This window comes from Haemaphysalis longicornis, unplaced genomic scaffold (genome assembly GCF_048455015.1).
Source record: "Haemaphysalis longicornis isolate Haplotype H1 unplaced genomic scaffold, Haemaphysalis longicornis Haplotype H1 scaffold_7, whole genome shotgun sequence".
NCBI lineage: Eukaryota > Metazoa > Arthropoda > Arachnida > Ixodida > Ixodidae > Haemaphysalis > Haemaphysalis longicornis.
Genome location: NW_027526422.1, coordinates 32,365,106 through 32,387,974, shown reverse-complemented (window position 1 = coordinate 32,387,974; position 22,869 = coordinate 32,365,106). Strand labels below are relative to the sequence as shown.

Sequence of the window (22,869 nt, the reverse complement as noted above, 5' to 3'; positions counted from 1 at the left end):
TTTGCACAAGGTCTTTCATATAATGCCTTCCTTCTATCATGTCTCTTCTAAATAGGGAAGAATTTACTCGAGGGACCCAAAAACGTTGCCCTTAGTAACAGAGTATATCTTGCAACCATGTCTCTTGTATGTGATGTGGCTAACATAGCAGACACAGGAAAACCAACCAAGCCACTCTGAAATTACTCTTATAAACGAGTTTCTCTTGTAACAGTTTCTCTCAATGAGGTTTTACTGTACTTGGTATCATTGAACACACAGCGAACATTAAGTACATGCGAAGGAAAATTTGACATCCATCTCAATGCAGCCGTACGGCTACAAAGGGAAGCTGTACAGCTTTCACAGAAACTTTGCAGTTGAAGAAAAATTCGTCCTGGTCCAGGATTCGAACCTGGGACCACAGCCTATCTAGTGCAGTCGCTCTACCAACCGAGCTAACCAGGAGGCCAGCCGTTTGTAGCGCGAAAGCGAATTGTCCAGCAACTCGAAGTGAAGGACGGGTGTTAATCAACCAGATTAAGGGGAAATCCCCAAAGTGGAGTAAGTTTCTGCGAAGGAAAATTTCCCCTAAATCTGGTCGATTAACACCTGTACTTCACTTTATGTTGCTGATCAATTCGCTCTCGCGCTACAAACAGCTGGCCTCCTGGTTAGCTTGGTTGGTAGAGCGACTGCACTAGTTAGGCTGTGGTCCCAGGTTCGAATCCTGGACCAGGATGAATTTTTCTTCAACTGCAAAGTTTCTGTGAAAGCTGTACAGCTTTCCTCTGTTGCTGTACGGCTGCATTGAGGTGGATGTCAAATTTTCCTTCGCAGAAACTTGCTCCACCTTGGGATTTTCCCTAAAGTTGGTCGATTGACATTGTGTACATGCCTGTATTATCTGAAAATGCTGTTAGCTCCATCAGGCACACCAAAGTTAAGTTCTAGTCTGAATGTAGCTTTGGACATACAGTGTAGACCATTTATAACGTAACCGCTTATAGTGCGGGACCGGATATAACGCGGGTTTTTGCGACCACCGGTTTGCCTCCCATAGAACTTAATGCATAAGCATACCGCTTAAAGGAGCCATGAAGAGAAAATGCAAGTTGGTTTTATTTGAAAGATTTCGTGTTTTATAGTGCCCCCAGCCCTTGTCCGGATACAAACGGTGCTTTATTCACTGAGAAATTAAACAATTTAGGTTAAAATTTTGATTTTCCCGCTCAATCGTGCGTTTTCGTGGCCCCAAGTGACATCACGGGAACCGCCGCTCTGCAGCCTAGAGTACCTTCATTCACGCATCCGCCGTACAGGGTAGAGACACGTAACGCTGGCGCCGCCATGTTCGGTTGCTCGCTCGCCGCCGAAGCAAGTCATTGTGTCAAAACCGCGCTAAAATTATCGCCGCAACGCGGTTTACTGAAGAAGTTTGAATCATATTGTCTGTTTCGCGTTGCTAGGTCTCGTGGGAAACGAAAATAATAACGCGTTGAGCCCGTTGGCCCAATTGCGGCGGCACGGGACCGTTCAAAGGTTGTCTCCACCCTGTACAGTGGTGTTGGTTTGTTCCCGCGTTTCTTTACGTTCCGTAACCTAGATGGCGCCACCATACCGTGGCAAGCGTTTGGTTTGTTTTTGCCCGCATTTAAACCTGGCTTGTTTTTGTTCTGGGAGAAAATATTCGTTCCCTGAAACAGTGCTCGCTCGACAAATGGGGTCACTTAAGACACCGTTGCTTGCGTCAATCGGCCAGTGTCGTCTGAGACAACCCCAAGCCCCGTAGTGCTGTGCAGCTAAACCAAAGTATGCTGTGCGCAGTACGAACAGCAGAACGCATCAGTACTTCTGTGTTTACATGTGCTTTCGTAACTTCCACTGTTTGTCCCATCATTCGTATTGCTTTGTAAAGAATGTGCCCTAAATTTAAGCGCAAATCGCTCGTTCGTCTAGTTTGTAAGCTCTACCTAATTTGCGTCTGCTTCTGCCAGCCTCCGCCAATCGCAGAGCTTAGCCCATGTGACATCACAGGTTCTGTTGCGGAAAATGAGCTGGTGGGTCGCATGACCATTCCCGTTTTTCCTAATTATGTAGCTTATTTGAGCGAAGTTTACGTTAAAAGTGGTGTCAGTATGATTCTAACGACACAATCTTTTGAATGAACCAAACTTGTGTTTTCTCTTCATGGCTCCTTTAAGATGCGGTTGGCCGAAGCGCAATACCGTTTATAGTGCGGTTTTTCGGCGGGTCTGCTGATCGACCGGTGCAGCTGAGGCATCGTTTTAGGGTAGCAAAAGAAAAAAGAAAGGATGAAATCAGCCACCTGACGCAGCGTGCACCCCTTGCCCTCTTCTAACGTAGACACCCAAAGAAAAAAAAAATAGGCACCCTTTAGTTCGTGCGTACCTGATAACCACAACTGACCTTGCTTGATGCACCTCGGAAGATAGCGAGACTCCCCATCCGCGCGCGGCAAGTTGAATTTATTAATCGTTAACCGCATGGCCCGTTTTCGCGCACGAATCGTGCACATCGGTGTTGCGCGTGAGTATTTGTTTTGTTTTGTTTTTTTCGTGCTCCTATCGACGATTCCACGCTCGCGGTGGCTTCTTCGCGTGGCAGTGGGAGGAGCCTGACGACTTGCACAAATGGGGAGATGCGTACCTAATGGCGGGAGATTCGAAGCGCTCCGAGCCGGCTAGCCGCGCCAGAGATGTTTAGGCTTACCACCGCGGTATTTTTTGATGGGCGCTTTCACAAGCAGCGTGGATGGCAGTTTATATTCCACTTTTTGCCCACATTATTAGCTCTTTTCTTGCATGAGCATCTTCGCTTGCGCCCCGTGCGGCATTTCAGTGAGCGGTTAGAAGCGGTCGCTGGGACTTACTGGGACTGCCTGCACCGCTTCACGGCCAGTGCCGACGCCATGTTGCCGCCTCATACCGCGCCGCCCACACCACGCCAGTTGTATCCGCGCTGGCGTGCACTGCACGTTTTCGCGATACCAAATCTACCACGCGGTTCACGCTTTAGAACGTTGTTGCAGATAAGCCACCGCTCTTTCCCTTTCCGAACATTCGAGCCGCGCGAAGCCGGAGAGTAGGTTGCGCTGATAAGCAGCCGCCTTCGGCATCGTGAACACAAAGTGGGGTTAAAAAAAAAAAAAAATCCCGCTGGCGTTCTTATCACGTCTTGCGGCATCTGTTCATAGACGCTAAAAACGCAGTCATGGTCTTTCTAAACAAATACAACGGAAGTTAAAGCCGCGCTCGCCGTTTGTGAGACTGCGCTTTTGCCCTGCAGCAGCGGCGGATGTTAGAAATAATACGAAATATAGACCGTGCCTTCGTTTTTAAGTGCTCTGCGTTTGAGTGATGACAAATATAGGTTGACTTGAGAGATAGGTGGCGATGTGGTTGAATTCGCGCGTGTTTTGGTTATAGTGCGGTACCGCTTATAGTGCGGATTTTTGCGGCTCCCGCGACATACGTTATAAGCGGTCTACACTGTATATCTTCCATGCTGCCTTTTTACGAACCAACCGTGGTGCATCTGTTGTGCGTCACCCTGACAAAGTGAGGTTCCCCACAGTGAGTGAGTGAGCTTACCAGATGTGGCTTCTATTAGAAGGGGAGGAAAAGCACTGTCCGAGAAGTAGTGGTTCATAGCTGGCACCGCCACTGGCACCGACATGGGGCCCGAAAATCTGCAAGAGCACACAGGAGGGTCGTCCACACAAGGGGCCACAGAAAAATGCCACAGCAAAATCCTACGGCCAACTGCCGCACGAGTGTGCCGTAAGAGCAGAGCAACAGAAAACAAGAACGGAAAAATGCATAGCGTAAAAAGCCGCTGGAGAACGTATTTATGCACTGTGCTCTTTTAAATTCCTGAAGGCCAATTTTAATGGGAGTTCAGATACTAGGTGAATGCTGGGAGTCAGACCACATCTTGGAATTTCAACCACCTGTCTGCCTGATCCTCGCAGTCCAATCCAAACCTAACCTAGGCTCCCATACACTGGTGTTTCTAGAGGCACATTGTGAACTACTTTCCAGTAACTCGTGTCCGGATAAGAAAAAATGACTATAGTTCATTCCAGAAGCTGCATTCAGCACTGTGGAGGCTACACTATAGTCAACAGTCCGCCCACTGAGCACGCATAACTCACCATGAAGGGGGCGATCAAAGGACATTTCCGTCTCCCCTCTCTGCAGGCGGAACCGCAAGGCCCCGGCGCCTATTGTCTCTTCCTTCACGGTGAGTTACGCGCCCTCAGTGGACGCTCTATTGACAACAATGTAGCCTCCACAGTGCTGCGTGCAGCTTCTGAAATGAACTATATATAGATAGTCTCTCTGTTCAGACAAAAATGCTCTGTGAGAGAAATTTTGCTTGAGATCTGGCACTCGGCCCTCGCATGCATGGCAGTCTCATGTTGCTCAGGTGTGACGAATGCGAGGGTCTCAGGAAGCCAGATGGGGGAGGGGGGCCCTACCCTGGGCTGTGCACTTCCGAGTCCTCACTGTACGAGTCAGGGGAGAGGGGCGTGTACTTGTCCGGGCCCTGCTGTGACTGCTGTGCTGCAAGCGGGGTGCCCGCGGGCGTCTGCAGGGTCTTGAACGAAAACTGGGGCCCCATCCACAGCCTCCGGTGCGGCCCCACGTGGGTGATGATCTCCACCTGCAACGGCACGGCCCGGTCGCTGAGAAGATCAGCCTCGCACCCTGATCAGATTCCCGACACCCCCAGGTTGTTCAGAACACTTCCAAAGGTACTGCCATGCTGGTGTGGAACGATGGCCACGGATGCTGCACCCATCAGCAAAGACACCATAATGCTTCCAGTTCTTTTATCCATTTAATAATGGGATGATAGGGCCCTCTGTTTTATTCAGCATAACAGTTCCCCTAGGCCTGGAATTCCCCAGGCCTGAACTCCTTAGGCTTAACGAGTAGTTGTGCACGCATGTGCCAAACTCCAAAAACTTCACCAACACTGCTTGCTCTCGAATTCATAGTGGAATTTTTGACATCAGGGTATTTGCGCTTTGTGATTTTTGACTCAATTTCTCCAGGTAACTCTGAGTTAACTAAAGCATGGTGACTTTCCTTTAATGATTTTTGTTTGGTTTGCCACAACTGGTGGTTACGTTTTGTCACTGGACCCAAGCACAACACAGAGCGAGCAAGCACCCAATGGGACAGGAAGTCCATTTTCCCTGTTCCCGAGCCTGATTAAACCTACAACAAAACTTCTGAGTACTACAACAAAAGCCTTAAAGGGGCACTGACACAAAAATTTTGCATCTTGTTTTTTTTGTTGCGATAAGTAGCTAGTGACCTACTTATAACCTGTAGAAACCTCATTTGCTTCAGCGTGCGACGGTTGTTTAAGGGGGGACACTGGTCTTGAGGACATTTTTGTTATTTTTTAACCTATGTGCTTGAGATTTACACATTGAGTGTACAGTTAAACCTGGATATAACAAAGCTGACAAATTCTCGGAAAATTTCGCTATAAGGAGGTTTTCGTTATATGCAGTTTCGGTATAAAAATTCGGGTGAAAAATGCACAAATGAAACAAAAGTATAACTGGAGGTCGGCATTACCTAGAACATTTATTTGGCGGAAAAAAACGGAGTTATGGTCGACAGGCTACTGGCCGGGATGCCAAATCTTGCGGCGACGTCCTTCTTTTTTTCACCTGCGGCAACGGCGTCCAAAACGGCTACCTTGTCTTCAAGAGTCAATGTCTTTCGTTTCTTTATCGAGGCACTCATCTTTACAACCACACACCTCCTAGATGCGAGGACGCAAGAGCCGACTCGCACGCGCGAATAAAAAAATGCCGGAGTACTGATGCGCAGAAGGGAGCAAAGAACGGAAAGCGCGGAAAGCGAGTGCGGCGTGTGTTTTCTCCAGTACGCAGCCACAGAACAGAGAGAGCGCGGGACGATCGTGAAGAGAGGAGAAAGCGGTGCCAGAGGAGGTTCGCTTGCGAAAGCTGGCCGCCTGACACCATGCTCCCCCCCAACCCCTCCTCCTTTTTTTTTTTCTCCGTGGAGCTTTTCTTTTAGTGTCACGTGGTGTGGGGATAGCGGATTGAAGAGGACTCCGGTAGCCGGTGCGAAAGCCTTTGAAAACCCGCGAGCACGAGTAGCACCGGTCAGGGAGCAACGGAATGCAGTTTGAAAAAAGAGGGGAGAGCGCGGCAGACCCGTTCTGCAGCCCTCTCCTCTTTCTCCGCAACCCACACCCTCTCTACTGAAAGGGTGTTGGTTGCGCCGGCGCCGGTGGCACCGCGGCACCCCGCGGGAGCTCAGCAGCGAGACCGTTGCCGCAGCTTGTGCGCGCCGTGCGCGATCACAGCGTTTCGCGCTGTCGGCGCCGGGGCAGCCGCGCAGCAGATGAATGCGGCTGTACATCACGCTAAAAGCAAAAAAAAAAAAAAGTGCAAAATGGCGAGGTATTTGGCGGAAAAATTCGTTATTTCCAGGGTGCCCGCCGCTGCTAGTTTGTTACATAGAGGTCAGAAATACACATGCTTCTATGCAGTAGCGCCGGGGAATATCAAAACTTCGTAATAAAGAGGAATTCGTTGTATGGAGGTTCGTTATACGCAGGTTTAACTGTATTTCAACATCCTGAGCACAAATATGCAGTCAGTTTTCGTCTACGGGGTGTAAGTTTAGAGTTGTGCAACATGTTATGTCACTCTGTTTCGGGCAATTGTTTCATTATGTACCTATGAAATACTCAAATAGCTTTTATCCCTTTGTGCTCTAGAAGGACCAGGGAGTGCAACTATACCGCTGCAGTAATTTTAGCATGGTTTCTGCAAACGCTGTAAAATTCGTAAATGTCGGGTCATCAATTTACAATGTCTTTGTAAAACTAACTGCATGAAATCTTGTGCCAGCAAAAAGAGATTCTGTACTTTTGTGGTTTTATTGCGCTGTTCAGTTCATAACCTTTGGAATGCAGCAAAAATGATGTAAATCGAACCAGTACATCCCAAGATACTGTACCCGACAGCTGACCACGTGGGAAAAAAATTGGTTCTGAGAAAACAGGGCACGAAGTTTGCAAGCATAGGCAAAAATGGTCATTTAGGCGACTTCAAAGGGCAACAGCTTTGTGAATACTTATGATACAGCTATGATATTTTGCAGGCACATTCTTTGGGACCTGTAGACTGCAAATAAAATTAATACAGAAAATTGATTTTTTGGCAAATTTTCGGTCTTCAAGACCAGTGTCCCCCCTTAATTAGAGGCATTTTCAATGCGGCCAGTAGCAGTTTCGGTTTCAGCGAGTGCCGCGAAACGATGGATTTTGTGGATTTTGTGTGAACAAAGCTGACCACGTGACCGTGGGAGGGATATCACAGTTACAGAGCAGAGCCGCCGTAGCACTGTCGAATCCGCATCGACGGCAGTTTCTGCGAATGCCCCCCCGTACTGATCTCGTGAGGCGCCTAATTAAAAAGCGACCGTGGATGTGACGCAGGCGCTGCGAGTGCAAATGCTACCGCGGCTAACGAACGACGCGCGACGCTCGAGACGGTGGGTGGCAAGACGCGCGCTGGGAGCAGCCGGCCGGTCTGCCTACAGGTCCGCCTACAGATGTGTTCGGCTTAGCACTGCGGCGGATATTCGAGTGCCGCTCTCGTAAGCGGTGCAGATGACAATTTTTAATGCAACCCGCCATGGCATCATTAACTCCTTTCTCATGTAAGCCACCATGGTCGGGACTTGGGGACAATTTCGTGCAGCGGTAACAAGCTATCACTCGAGCTACCTGCGCCGGCGTGGGCCACTTCGCGGCCGTGGCCGCCGCCTGCACAGCGACCGTGCGGCTTGCTCAGTGGCCTTTTCGTGCCTCCGGCGCGTTTCCGCATCCAATGGTAATAAACAGTAATAGAAACAGAGTGCCTGGAATCGCAGTAGAACTTTGGTCGCGGCCAGCTGCCCGATGAGCTGACGAAATCACGGCGCCTCCGCCGCCAACGATCGGGTCGTTCGTTCTCGAGAGCAGAAGCTCCGCCCTCCGGCCCTCCGATTGGAGCGGCGAGCCGGCAGTGCGGAAGCGGCAAACACAAACTCGTGACGTGTTTGGATGTTGTTTATTTACACTTGCGCGTGGTCCTCTGCTCGCCGCTCGGTTGCGTTTCGCACACTTCAAAATTGATTTTAAATATGTTCTAGGCTGTATTCACCGCTGATATTTTGCAGATGATGTATATGTGTTCCCACCAATCTATCTCCGAAGTTATCTCGCCTTCAAAATTTTGTGTCAGTGCCCCTTTAAAAACATAACTATTACAGTAACTACAACGCATGATGCTTTGCAATTTTCAGCGTGTCACCCTACCTGTGAGAGCCAGCTGTCGTCGTTCTCCTTGTGGTTCATCCCTGGGCCTTCCATGTGATTCATCCCGTTGATGTCTGTTTGGAGAAGCATCCACATATGAGACCATTCACTAGGGCCTGTTTCGAACAACGCCAACTGGGCATCTGCTTCAAGCAAACGCAACATACCTTTGAACGACTGCTTGCCAGAGGACGCGCTGGAGCCCACCTGCCCAGCCATCAGTGGGTTGTTGCTCGTGAGTGGCTGCTTCGTGTCACAGCTCATGGGTGGCCTGAAAGTTCCACAAACACAACACTCAAGTACAGAAAACAACCCACTGCAAGAAGGGTTGAACAGAGTTGAAGATGTACGTATGACCGGTGTATTGCATTGACCTGCCTCCTCCTTTACGTTCATCAAAGCGAAGCTTAGTATGTCTCACTGATGGTGTACCGTATTTACTCGAATCTAACGCGCACCTTTTTTCCGGAAAAATAGGTCCAAAATCACATGCGCGTTACAATCGAGTACGACTGAAAACTGTGGCGCCGTATCGCCATCAACATTTCAAGATGGCCGCTCGAATACTGAACACGCAGCCAGCGCTTCATAGTTGGCGCATGTTTGCCTTTGTTGTCTGCGTAGTCTTTTTTTGCGTTCCTCTGTTCTTTCCGCCATGGAATTTCCCACTGCGAAGACACGGCGTGTTCACCATGATGCTGCGTTTGAGAAGACAATAGTCTGGTGCGTTCAGTGTTCCAAGCACTTGCGTGCGGGACTGACGCAACCAGAAAGAGAAAATTTTTGCAAGCAAGGCGAAACAAAAAGGGTTCAGCGGGCCAAAGAGGGGGCGATATCCCCCAAATAGAAGACCCGCTGGCTGAGTACGTGCAGCAGCAGCGAGCGGCTCAGAGACCCGTGACGACAGAGCTGCCGGGGCAGCGACGGCGCTGCCCCGGACCGTTCTCGTGGTGACTGTCTTCCCGGCAATAACCGGCACATTTCGTTTCATGCCACCTTTGGAATAAACCGTGCTTGTTCCAAGTGAGAAAAAGTTGCATTTTTGTATTACATAATAAAAGTCTAGTGCGCATTACGATCAAGGACATACCGTATTTACTCGCGTAATCCTCGCACTCGCGTAATCCTCGCGCCCCTAATGTGAGCCACCAAAACTTGGATTTTTTGGTTCCTCGCATAATCCTCGCACCCCAACTTTGCAGCGGCGAAAGTTGCCTGTTCGCGAAACTCGCATGGTGCACGCGCTCTCCAGCGCGCGCCCTCCCCCGCCGCCTCTCCGTTCGGCGGAGACCGCTGTGTATCCAAGGCCATCCAGGCGCCCTAACAACCTGCGTGGCTACTCCCTAACAGGCGCCCTAACACGCTACTCACACTGTCCTTGAGCCGGTTTCGCGCATGTTTCGCGTGAGCGCAACTAGACGGTGTTCGCGCAGCCCGCTGCCGTGTAGTCGGGTCGCCGTCGTGGTCCCGTCGTTGAGCGGCAGCAGTCAGTGAGTCACTCGCGTCAGTCGTGGATAGCTCGCTGCCATTTTGAGAACTTTTTGATCTCTTTGTTTTGTGCTTGGTGCGGCTTCGCCATGGGGAGGAACGCCAGCTACACTGCCGCTTTCAAATTGAAAGCGAAAGAGTACGCGATCGAACATGGCAACCGTGCCGCAGGCAGGCACTTCGGCATCACCGACTTCAGCGTGCGTTACTGGAGTAGGGCACGCACATACGACGACGAGATAGGGCGCGCGCCAGAAAGCAAAGGCGGCAATTTCATGATCGCTGATCGACGGGAGACTGTTTACGTTGCAAATAATAAAATAAAACGAAATAGCTGCTGTTGGCAACACTGAGCTTACATAACAAAAAATGACCGCTACATTTAGCGGGATTGGCATAAGGCAAATTGGCAACACTGTGCCCCGGAATTTTTTTTTCCCCGCATAATTCTCGCACCTCTAACTTTGCATTGACTTTTCCGAAAAAAAAGTGCGAGGATTATGCGAGTAAATACGGTAGCGTTTTTTTTTCTTCGGACTGCGAAAAACAGGTGCACGTTACAATCAAGGGCGCATTAGATTCGAGTAAATATAGTGTGTCACGTCAAAAATGCACTGCAGGAAAGCCAACTTTCTCTGACAATGATGATTACCGTGAGTGAAGTGAAAGAAAAAAAAAAATGCTTCTGGTGGTTGCAATCGAACCTGGGTCCCTTGCGTTATGAAGCCCACGTCTATCCCACTGCGGCACTCCGGCACGGTTGAAGCAGTTTAAATTTGGAGAGGGGTGGACGGACGTACAAAATTCGACAACAAAATAATGCCCCTCTTCCACTGAACAACGGTAGTTGAACGCGAGGCTTTCTTTATGCCCAATCAAATGGCAAAGGATCAAACTCAAAGCCACTGCGATCAAATATTCAAACTGCAGGGAAGTCAGCCGTAGCTCAATGAGTCAAAGTACAGACCGTCTGCCAGTCAAAGTCCCAACTCAGACAACAACCAAGAAATTCTTCACAAGAAAGCTTCATGTTCAACCATCGTCGCCATTAGATGGAGAGGTGCATGATTTTCTTGCTTGTGTGCTGTTTGTCCATTACACATATCGGGGGCGAGACTGAAAATCAGAATACTTGATGAAATGCATTTTTGTGATTCGGCTTCCTTCACGGTGGACTTTTACTGTTCAAAGTACTGCAATGGTCTTTGTATTTGCGAGCTCCATGAACTAAACTAAATGTGCAGTTCATGTTTTGTGCATGCTAGATTCTGCAAGACAAAGGCAGAAGAAACAATCAGAGCCCAAGAAAGCTCCTGCCCTGTTGCATCTATACTCATAATATTCCCTTGACCGGCTTTTCAGAAAGCCAGGTAAGCTAAAATTGGTTACTCTTGATATTCCAGCAAGTGCAAATTGACTAACCGGATGTGATTACAGGGTAAAAAAAAAGAACCGAGAGCTACTGTGCCTGCACAGAATTATACACGCAGCTCAAAAAAAAGTAAGGATGCAGTAATGGCTCTGTCATGTGTGCTACCTGGTGCAGAAAATTCTCGTCTGTTCCACAGGTTACCCGCACAGTGTTCTTGTATTTTTGACCCAGCCCAGCTTAAAAATTTGCGTCGTAATCCCTTATAGAACTTTAAAGTCAAGTTTTCCTTATATATCTGTTCGAGAAAACAGCCAACCAATACTATTGTTCAACATTAAAAAGGCCCTCGTTCCCAAACTTTATAACCTGCGAGTTAAGGCAATCTGCAGAATTTACTATAAAAAGTAAGTTCTTATTAAAATTTGGTCACTTACAATTAAAATTTTTTGAATACTTGATACGTGCATTTTTTCAAATTGTTGCACAGTGCATGTTCCTTTCCTTGTTTTTTGGAGTGGCTTCTTTGCACGCCATTAGAGGCATGCAAAGAAGCCTAACCCATGTACAAACTTTACGGGAGCACTAACCCGCCTACCAGCTGGGCGGGTTAGATTACTGGGCTGCCTACCAGCCCAGTAATCATAAAATGGAACATTAGATGGTCAACCGAAGCATAAATATTGACTTGTACAGCCTTGTTTATTTGATCAGTTTTGATTTAGACCAAATAAGCATCAAGGCAGCCGCCATGACAGGGCGGCACTCTGGCGTCACTGTTCTCGTTGCACCACAGTCAGTCTGGACGCGCACACTAGAGCTTGAGCAAACGCGTCCCGACCGGTGGTGGTCGCACGTGCTTGGGCAGCATAACGTCAGTCCTGAAACTGTGACATGACACACAGGGCTGAGCAGTGCGCGCCAGTGGCAGCCAGCGCCTTGGCCACGTCATGGGAACTCGTTATCCGTTATACGAGAAAGGGTTATCCATTATCCATTCTGGGCACTCTCGTACAAGCAAAGATTGGAATTGATTTAAAATATGTTATACTGAACGGTTACTGTTGAAACTTCCTGGGAGATATCTCCATTACAAAGGAAGCTTTGTACAGTTATCTCAGCTTTGAAATTTTGTGTCAGTGCGCCTTTACCAACACTGTACACTAAGCATGATGACCAGCACATAATGTTTAGAAACTGAAAAGAGGTAGTTTTTCAGCAGCATCACAAGTAACCAAGAGCCACAGCACATTGGCTGTTCTTGTAATGATATGCCCCCCTGTCAACCCTGAGCATGGTCAGAAAGCATCTCTTTTCATTGATTGGATAAGCTAAAACTGGTGAAAGATGCTCCCTGCATTCAAAACATATGGGGGATCTTGAATTTCTTCATGGCATTGTCTGCCAAGTTTTTTGTTCCAGTGCTTCACCTAGTCGTTTATTCTACAACGATTTTGTATAATTTTTTTCCTTGAGCACTAGAATACGAACTGTTACGAATCAGCACGCCACTGTGCTTCAAGCTTTGGGCAGCCCTCTTCGGCTTTGCGGTGAAACCTCCACTACGTGCCCCTTTCGAGTGGGCGCCTCTGTGTTCGTGACCCAGCTTGCAGCGGACGACCGCCAACGGATCCCAACGTGTTGCAACGCACCTTGGAAAGGCCAGATCGCTGGCGCCTCACTGTCAGCGTGATTCAGACTTTGGCGGTGGCAGATGAGGCATGCAGAGACTTGTCTGCAGGACGCGGAAGCCGCAGCGGAGAAACCCTCCCTCCCCTTCTCTTAGACTCAGCGTGCACCGCTACTACCGACCCCTCAAAAACTCTGGAAAGATGGAAAGAGCTTTGTGTGTGTCTGTACCATGTCGCACGTGTGCACAATCTAGAGGGAACGCTTGTTTGACAGTTAGTGCTTTGCGTATAAATAAAACCCCCCTAAGTGCTGAAATTCATTTCCTGTTGGGGAAGTGAATCAATGCTGTCACTCTGCTCAAGTCCTGTACTGTAACCTTGCCCATGAGGGCAATGTTCTTGTCTTGCCTCGGTTCATCTCTCGCCATGCAGTAAACAAGTTAAGTTTGCCTTCGGCTTTTTGTCCCCTTCAAGGCAGCAACATTTGCCGGCCACTCGCTTCACCATGCTACCAGACGCATCACGGAGACGATGAAGCTCAGCTCGGGGATGCCTTCCTCAATGCAACAGAACACACACTCATGTAGTCCTGTCTGCCAAGGTGACCTGTTCTTTTTGTTTTTCTGTAGCTGGGCCCAAAATCTTCAAACACTTCACCCTTTGAGGGTCGAATTTTGTTATTGCTGATTTAAATTCTTCGGATGAATCTATTTCGAGAAAAAATTTTCGTAATTTCTTTAGGGCGACCATAAAGTGACAAAAAAATCATTTGTATTGTTACATACATGTGGTTTATTCCTGAGTAACACAAGAAAAATTCTGAATAAAAATGAGAGAGTAACAAGCCGGCACCTTTTGAGTGAATAGAAATCAGATAGACATCAGTTTCGCGGGTGCAAAAAGTGGGAAGCGCCCGAAGGACGATACCGAAACGGGCACGCGGCCGGATGCGCCAGCGATAGACGGTGCACCGCTCCTATAACATACAAAAACAAGAACTAGAAAAGAGCCTCATCAGTTTCGCTGGCACCCTTGGTCTGTGGCAGGCGCAAGAAGCGAGAGGCGCCCGGGTGCCCGGTGGGCGATACCAAGCGTGCCCCCTTGTTACCGGATGCGCAAGCGATAGCCAGCGCGCCGCTGAAGTAAATCATAAAAAAAATTACTCCCACCTCCCCTCGCGGGAACCCGTGTACATGCGACGCATAGGGGGTTCCGTTGTTGTTTCCGTTAGGTTGATTCTCCCATCGCGTTAAACGTGCCGTGAACCCCCTGCCGCGGCTATGATGCAACGTGGCGCGGCTATGATGCAACACAATCCAACCCAATCCACTTTAATCCAATCCAATCGAATCCAATCCAATGCCCCTCGCGGGAGAGTGTTCGCTATCGGAGAGGAGAGGGGGTGAGCGGCGGAGAGGGAGTGAGCGGCGGAGAGCGCAGCTCGCACGGCTAGGAGAATGGGGGAGGGGTGTGGACGGACAACGACAACGCCGTATGGAGGGACAAGGCGAGTGAATGAGATGCCATCGCATCTAAAATAAAAAGAGGGAGCCATCGGCGCAAGAAAATAATTTGACGTATTTCCGCAGTGTGGCAGCACATGCCAAGAAAGAGAAGCTAACGAAATAGGCGCGCTTTTTAAACATACAAGCGATGACGTACATATACATTATTGACCATTTTGAAGGTGTTTGCAGAGGACGTAATATGTACGTCAGTGACCCTGAAAGGGTTACGGGGGCACACGGGCCCTTGGGAACAAAAAACTGCCAAAAAAAAAAAGCAGTTTTTTAAGCATCATTCTTAAATGTTAACGATTGTTAAATTAGTGTTATTTAAAATTGGTTAGCTAGAGTACATCAAACCTAGAAGTTTGAATTGATACAAAGTTGCATGTGATTGCCAAACAAAAAAAAAACTGCTTTCAACATTGCCTTCTCCATAACTACTGGTATCTATTCATGCATTGCTTGATTAATTATTTCCTATTGTTCTCAAGAACAAAAAAAGAAGATTTTATATTATCTCGGAAACTACTCAGCTTACATCAAAACTAACTAGATATTTAAAATCGGCTAAAAAAACTGAACAAGCCCATAAAGTCACATCAAAATTGGCTGCACAGCAAAAAAAAAAAAAAAAAAGTCCCCAAGACTAGTGTGCCCCCTTAAGGCAAGGATATCTATTATAGAAAATAGTATGTGATTTGATTTACAGTGAGCTATTACTGTTCATAGTGATTTGTGTACAACTTATCAACAAGGGACTAAAAATGCATACGGAATCATGTGGTATGTGTGAGGAGCAACTGAGGGCCAATTTAACCACTGGCTTTTTCACTGCCAAGAGCTTTACCTTCGTCAATTACTCCTTACTTAATCCACAGCCTAAGGCATTCTGTGCGCATCATAGGAAGTCAATAACGTACGCTTTGCCTCCCTGCTAAATAACCCACCTGAGCAGGTTCCACTGGGCGTATGCAGTGACGTCCAGCTCGATGGGCGAGTCCTCGGTGACTTTGTTCAGGGCAGAGCTGGGCCGTGGGTCAATGATGTACTCGGTCAGGGCACCGGTGCAGGTCATGATAAAGAGGGAGTCCACCGGGTTTTTCTCTGCATTCAGTAGGAACGGGACGGCAACACGGACATGCCACTGAGACCTCATGAGGACTTGAAAACGAAAGGGGGAGAGTAATATTTCTGCTCTGCTCTTCCCATTACAGCACGTGTCACATACAGAATGAGAGACAGAGAGGGAGTTCACAGTCTTGAAGATAAAGAAGCTTGCATTTCAGCACCAGGGTATTACACAAGTGCAGTGTCAGAGGCTCGTCATCAAGCCTAATAAACAATTTAGGGGAGAGGGGGATGCGGGTAAAGAAAATATCGATCTTCTTTTCTAAATTTTTCACTACCATTTTTTAATATCCTATCCTAAGAAAATACGAACAAGAAGTTAGTACGAAAGGAACCCGTCTGAGTAACTCGTGGCAACTTGAGAAATCGCAAATTCAGTTGAATTTCCGCCATCTTTGAGTGGCTTTGCTGCACGGCAGTGTCGCTAGCTACCATTTAAGGCTACTTGGGGGATGCAGCCTAAGCTTTCCCCTCTCGAAAAGAGTGGCCAGCAGCTACCCAAGACCACAGAAAGAAGAGAAAAACAAACTTTCTTCTCCACTTTTTTCAAGTGCTCCTTTCAAGAGTAAAAGATAACAGTGATGGTGATGTTGATGTGACGTCTGGATGTAGAGACATTGTTTTTAGCGAGGCGCAGATAACGCTGCTTAGAAGAACACCAACGGAGCGAGTCGTTACGAGTTAGTTGTAAAAAATTGTACATAAAAAAAAAACTACGAAAGAAGAAACAAACGACATAAGCGCAGGGGACGTAACTGCGCTCATGCAACCAATTTCTTTTACCAAAATTTGGTTTGTTTTATGTAGTTATTCACGACGAACAAATAACATGCTATTCTTGCAAATGACCCCCCTCAGTGCAACTCTGCATAAGCAAAGATAGTCGTGCCCCCTCCCCCTTCCAGACTCCCCGTGTGCGCACCTTTCTTGTCACGGGCGGTGCTGGGGCTGCCCACGAGCCAGGCGCGGGGCGGGGCGAAGGCGGCCGCTATGCTGAACGCCTCCTTGGTGGCGGGGCCCGAGGGGCGGCGTCCCCGCGGGGGGCTGCTCTGGGGGGCCCCGATGCCGGCCACCGAGAAGGCCGCCCCCTGCTTGATCTGCGCCAGCGGGGACACCAGCGTGGGCTGGGGACCCAGCCGCCGCAGGCCGCCGCCACCCGAGGCGTACTTCTCCAGGCTGCTGCCTGACGAGCCTGCACAGCAGCACCACAGGGCACGTTAGCCTCACCGGTTCTTCTTCTTCTCGGCCGAGAGAGCGAGGCTGGCGAGGGAAGAAGGAGGGCGGACGCACTTGAAGAGCTGGGGCTTCCCGAAAGCACGGGGCTGTTGCGGCCAGTGGAAGGGGCGGACTGAATCTCTTCCAGACCCGCGCTCTTGTGAAACCTGCTCAGCCTGTTCACAACTCGCGGGGAGGTGTGGGTCCGTCGCGTGATCGGGCCTGCACAGCAGAACAGGGAGGGAGAGAGGGAACAAGGTCTCAATTGAACGACAGGGCTCCCTGTCCGCAGGTAGTTGCCCGAGGGCAAGGGTAGTAACCCTTGCCACAATGCTTATCTACACCAATGAAAAAAGTCATCCCTACTCCTTCCTGATTGCCAACAGGAAAGCAATTATGTCTGTCTGTTTCATTTCTTTCTTCTTTTTTCACACACCGGTTTACCGTGACGAGGGCTTAAGCCACCAGACTTACCATATTTTTGCACATATGCATAAGTAAAACCACATTTGAAAAGCACCATTTCGTGCATTCAGCCAACATCAATACTTCTTTCTAACCTATTTACACATCTTCATAAGCAGCCAAAATTACAAGGAAGAAAAAAATTAAGAAGTTCTAAAAGAATTGCTCCTGTCCTCCGTAAATCCACTGTTAACCATATCGCTGCAACAATATTACCACGGCCGTTACGCTAGACAGCACGATGGGTGTAGGAAGCTCACCTCCATAGGGGGTAATAGGGAATATGTGAGTGGTGCCCCTCAGTGTGCTCACTGCTATCCACCTGCTGTCCAGTGAGAATGCCACATCCTGGATCTGCAAGGGGAAGAAAAAATGCATGCCAATTGAAAAATTGGCCGACAATTACGATACTCTCTAATGCGAACTTTGAGCGCAGCACAAAATGCAGTGTTCTCGGCGATGGCGCATAGCTGCTGCATCTCACGAAGTGATCATGTCATCAGCGAATGCACAACGGCGTACACTACCCTGGCATTATTTCGTAGCGTGTCGCCGCTGGGGAACACAACTCGCAAGGTACCCTTGGCATACTGCCGCTCCCTTCACACTTTCACCGTACTCCCCTTTTGCGCTTTCCTGCTCACTCTACCTTCAGTGTCCTCTTCGTTCTCTCGGTTACAACAAGGCCAACAGCGTGAGACGACGCAAAACCACAGTAGCGGGCACTTAAGAGCCGCAATCTAAAACATGAACAAGTAGCCGAGCTCACTCGAATTGAGCTGAACCAACATTTTCCCATTCTAGCAATACCAACAAGGTCAAATGCACGGTTTACAAGCACCGAAGCGTAGCCTCACATGTCACCTGCCACAGCCCTCACTTGAGGTGAGCAAAAAGCAATGCTTCACTTCTCTGGTGAAGAAGCATACACCCCAACCAACCGCCATAATGCAGAGTTTGCACACAGAAGTAGAAGCAGATGAAGTCACACCATCCATGACACTGTGCTTCAATGGGTCGTTTCGTTCCCCCCCTTCAACAGCCGCCCTGACACTATTTCGAAGCAGGGACAGCAGGGCATTGCAGCAGTACCCTGCAGCAACTAGCCACTACTGGTCGATCCCAGTGACCTTCCCCAATTTCCAGAGAAGGGATGCATGCAAGAGAGCCCCGCCCCACCCGTACCTTGGCGGTGGTGTCTCCCCGGTGCAGGGTGTACAGGTGCTGGACGCTGCCAAAGGTGGGGCCCCCCGGGTGGGGCTGCAGGTGGAACAGGTGGAAATTGTGGCCCAGCCGGTCAGCTGTGAACAGCAGCACCCCGCTGGGGTCGAAGTGCAGCGCCGACAGGGGCTCCCCGTGGTGCGCGGGGAAGTGGGCCACGAGGCCCTCGGGCTCGGCGTCCTCCTCGGTGCTGAACACGGCCGATGACAGCACCCCCAGGACGTCCACCACCGACACCACCCCGGGGCAGGCGGCCGCTGACGCAGCACCGCCTCCGGCCAGGCCGGCGCCGCCCAGGGCACCGCCCAGGGCCCCGCCGGCCCCAAGCCGGTGACAGTCCTTCTTGGAAGCCGTGCTTGCCGACGGCACCTTGTGGCCCGTCAGGCTCGACGCCACCGTCTCGCCAAAGAAGGACAGGCCCTTGCTCAGCGTCTGGGCGGGGCACGGGCAGGGTTGTAAGCACTCTCTCAGTGAGTTCGTACAAGGATTGTTCCAACACAGTTGGCAGGCACTCGTCTGTCCCGTCAATCCTTTTCTCTTACATATAAAGCCCTGAGTTTCCTCCTCTGTTATTTTGCACCTCCTCGTGCATCCCAGGTATTTTTCAGGATGGAGGGATTTCCTTCGCCCCCTACCATAGCCGTGGCCTTGCTCCCTGCTTCAATGACCAAAATACAGCTGCGCCTTCACGTAAAACTGAATGCATCCCATGCTCAGAATGGCTGCACTCGGCCAATTATCTGAAAGGTACTTAACAGGTGACAGCATTCCCATCAATGGGTATGTGCCTACAGCGTTGTGCACGCAGCGTGGGAAAGAGGGCATGAGAGCAATTGCAGGAAAGCCCGCACTGCCGACACACAGAAGATTGCAGTGCAAGGCCCACACACAGCTTATTAATCAACTGCTATTCAAGTAACGTGGTAGAGTGCACGGCCCACCTTGGCAGCGTGTATGACTGTTGCAGTGTAAGACTGCGTGCCTTCGCCAGCGACTCCACCTCTTGTCTGGTGCACTGGGAAAAGCTGCAACAGAGCACACAGGGTCCCTCAGGCAACAAGGCACAACAACGCTCCAACAGCCTTCCACACGTACCTTCTAGAATTATGGAAACACACTCTCAACAAGCATGAACCTTTTGGCAACTATACTCGGGGACAACTTTCTGTGGCAATGGAGAGGAAGCTATGCGGGGGGAAGGAGGGGGGGAAGCTAGCTGGTCTCGAGTTACTGTGAATCAATCACGACATTTGTTTTGCTCTTTATGGCAACGAAAATTGCACAACATTGCAGGTGGAATGATTATTGCCTTCCTGCTCGAGTCAAAAACTGAGCATTCTTGCTATTTTCCAAGAAATAGAGCCTCAACATTGCCCAAAAATTCAGCATATTGAATAGAAAATAATTTCGACATTGCTTTCCAGTTAGCTTAAAAATAATTTTCATACAATGAACCCAAAGGACTAAGCCTTTGTTAAGCTTTTCATTTCATGTCACCGTGAGTGTATCTGGTGGTTTTTTCAGCTGATCTAAGCAATGCTGTTCATAAACTTTATAGCTTGCATGAGCCGGTGAGCTTATAGAAAAAGGTGAACATACCAGTGACAGCAAAAAGTCAAACTAGAGACACAGAACAGCACACAGGGCTTAGAAAGACAAAGAGTGGGTCTCTTCTATTGCAGCTGCTTACCTCTTTGTCCGCAGACACACTCAACAGTACACATGGCTTAGATAGACAAAGAATGGATCGAAAATTTTCTATAGCAACTCCTTACCGCTTTGTCCGCAAACGCCAGCCATCGAGTATGTAGCGCAATTGGGTTGACATTTGGCCCCGACACAGGAAAGCAACCTGCACATTTGAAACAAAATTTAAGGAAAAAAAAGAACAACAATGAAACAAACTCGGAGTTTACAACAAGATAAAAGTGAGTTGCCTTACATGCTTTACTAGGCTAGAAAGGTCTTACCGGTGATACAAAAGCGTTCTTTAAATGTGCAGGCATTGTATACGAAAATCTTGTCTTGGAAGGTGACGACCAGGACCCTGCAGACAAAATTGTTTTTTATATTTCAGCAAAGTGGACACTGGTAAGAGAAAATTTTGCTTCAGGGGCGGAATTATGAGCTATATCCGTTTTAAAAATTAAACCTGTTCCACTCAATGTGAAAGCTGTCGGAAGTGCAGAGCAGTGATTCGCCATAATGTGCTGTAGCGCCATTATACACTCACTGCTACCGCCCAATGCAATTCAAATTTCCCGCCTTCACAGTGCTCGCGCACCCCCTGCCTGAAACTGCGCCAGCGGGAGTTCTGTTCTTTTTATGCTTGTTTTTCCTCCCGCATGCGCCGGCGTTGTACTGCCACTTGTTTTTGCTTACTATTGTAAAAACCAACCCAACGGTCGTTCCTAACTAAATGAACCCGGGTGTTGTCGGTTAATTACGTATATTTTGCCTTAAAGGGACCCTGCAACACTCTTTGAGCAGTGCAAGTAAACCTGCGCGACATTTAGATTACACTGCCAGGAATACCCGAGCCAAATATTACACGTGCACGTGAAGCGGTGAGCGCGCAAATCGATGTGAAAGATGTGGAAAAACAAACCGCTCTCTCTTCAGTTGTCCTCATTATGCATGGCCTAAGGGACGTCACATAGGCCATGGCTGCCCGATCGGCTGTCACTGGTCAACTTCGCGGCTAGATTCTCCCATTTCCGTCGTCGTCATCGCTGTGTACGAACCTCTTCTATGTCTGAACCTGTAGGCACAGTTTTGCCGTTTATTTTGTGTTTTGAGTGCGCGCGGAGTTTGAGTGATGAGCTCAATACTTCCCTTTCAACGGGACCACTCGACTACAAACGTTTATTGCTTCAAAAACGCCCTACCAGCCCGAGCGCGCACTTGCGAGCAGGCACCAATGCCTGCTTTTTTGTGGCACCAAACCGGAAATAGGCCCCTCCGCGTTGCGGAGAAAAGGAGAAAACTACCCGGCATGTGATATATCGAAGGCCGCCGAAGAGAACGCCGCGAGCCGCCCCCCTGTCCGGGAGAGAGCGCGCAGCTTTCGTCGCCTTGTCCGCGTTCGAGTTGAGAGGGAACGATTATGCGCGATTTCTCATCGCGCGTAGTTTCGTTAATTGTGAACGGATTTTCGTAATTCTTGCGGGAGGAGATTTCTGGGAAAATAGACTTTCTCCCAAAATACAGTACTAGTAGTCGATGGCAAGTGTTGCAGAGTCCCTTTAAGTGTACCTGCAGTTTTCTTTGCACTAAACAACGGGGAGACATATGACAAGCGCCAGCGGTTCACGAGTTTTGGGCGCTTATGACTATATAAACCACTTGGCTTTCGAAGCCTCTGGGTTACGCAGTGACGACAGCTGCTACGATAGAATGCCGTGTGGCTCTACTTGGGTCCAGCGAGCGAGCTACGACGACAAGGCGAGCCCCTAAAGTGCTCTGCACTTAAAATGCCCATTTCAGTCGTGACGTAGTTGTCCTTGCAAGGCCTCTGACCAATGACGTGCGCAGAAAGTGATGCCTTGCCTTGCTTGTGCTGTGTCACACATGACCGTCTGCTTTCAGTCAACCAGGGCTCGCTCAAAACTGACACTTTGAAACCAGCATGAAATGGAAAAAAACTCAGAATTCCGCCCCTGGTTCATTAGAAACCAGAGTCTACACGTTCACGTCTATGATACGATCTCTAGAGGGGGCCATTTACCTTTTATTTGAACGAATCTCATTGATGGGCTCCTTAAACCTGATGTTGTGAACTTGATCCATGGTCTTCAAGGAAACGATGCTTACAGAACAAAACTGCTGCCCAGGACTGGTAGGACATGGAAGAGGGAAAAAAAAAAAGATATCAATGTAGAAAAAAAGCACATACCACAGACATCAATGTAGGAAAAAAGCACATACCACAGCCCCCAACAAATATTATATTCTCGCACATATAATCCACCCTGGCATACAACTCGCATGCACCCTATGTTGTGCCCTCAACGACAACAACGGAAAAATATACCCCCCATAATTGACTGTGTAATTCAACCTCGCAGTCTTAAAAAAAAAAAAAAACATTAACACACTATTACGCTGCATTCCCTTGGGCATGAACAAACCTGAGTGAACATTTGCCAACTATTGCTGTGGGTATCACTTTGCCTGCTTTTAGTGCACGGAGATTTTGCAAATTACTGAAATTGCCACCAACATGTGCAATTACATTAGATAAACAAAGTAAAAGATAATTTTGGAAGCAATAACATTAATATACCTATTTAGCATTCATTTAAATGAACAAATAAAATACTCGGAAACCTGCTTATTCTATTACTATGCAGGTACCGACAGTATAAAAACCCAAATTTAACCCTTACCCTATATGTGCTACTTTGCATTATGTCGGATGGTTTCAAGATCTACATAAACCTGAGCGAGCTGCCTGGTGCCCATATAGTTTGTGCAAGTTTGC

At 48.7% G+C, this 22,869-nt stretch overlaps 1 protein-coding gene across 1 annotated transcript in view; it reads right to left on the bottom strand.

The window, feature by feature from the left end:
• The window catches only part of LOC144145125 (BCAS3 microtubule associated cell migration factor-like), a 44,768-nt gene that overhangs the window by 9,699 nt on the left and 12,200 nt on the right, over window positions 1–22,869 (bottom strand). The window contains exons 7-19 of the mRNA XM_077676631.1: window positions 22,114–22,221; window positions 20,357–20,433; window positions 20,162–20,238; window positions 19,328–19,411; window positions 18,351–18,818; window positions 17,426–17,519; window positions 16,776–16,922; window positions 16,408–16,677; window positions 15,305–15,461; window positions 8,529–8,632; window positions 8,362–8,435; window positions 4,484–4,668; window positions 3,594–3,691 (exon numbers count right to left, since the gene is read on the bottom strand). Of these exons, the coding sequence (XP_077532757.1) occupies window positions 3,594–3,691; window positions 4,484–4,668; window positions 8,362–8,435; window positions 8,529–8,632; window positions 15,305–15,461; window positions 16,408–16,677; window positions 16,776–16,922; window positions 17,426–17,519; window positions 18,351–18,818; window positions 19,328–19,411; window positions 20,162–20,238; window positions 20,357–20,433; window positions 22,114–22,221 (1,943 nt within the window). The remainder of the gene's footprint in view (window positions 1–3,593; window positions 3,692–4,483; window positions 4,669–8,361; window positions 8,436–8,528; window positions 8,633–15,304; window positions 15,462–16,407; window positions 16,678–16,775; window positions 16,923–17,425; window positions 17,520–18,350; window positions 18,819–19,327; window positions 19,412–20,161; window positions 20,239–20,356; window positions 20,434–22,113; window positions 22,222–22,869) is intronic.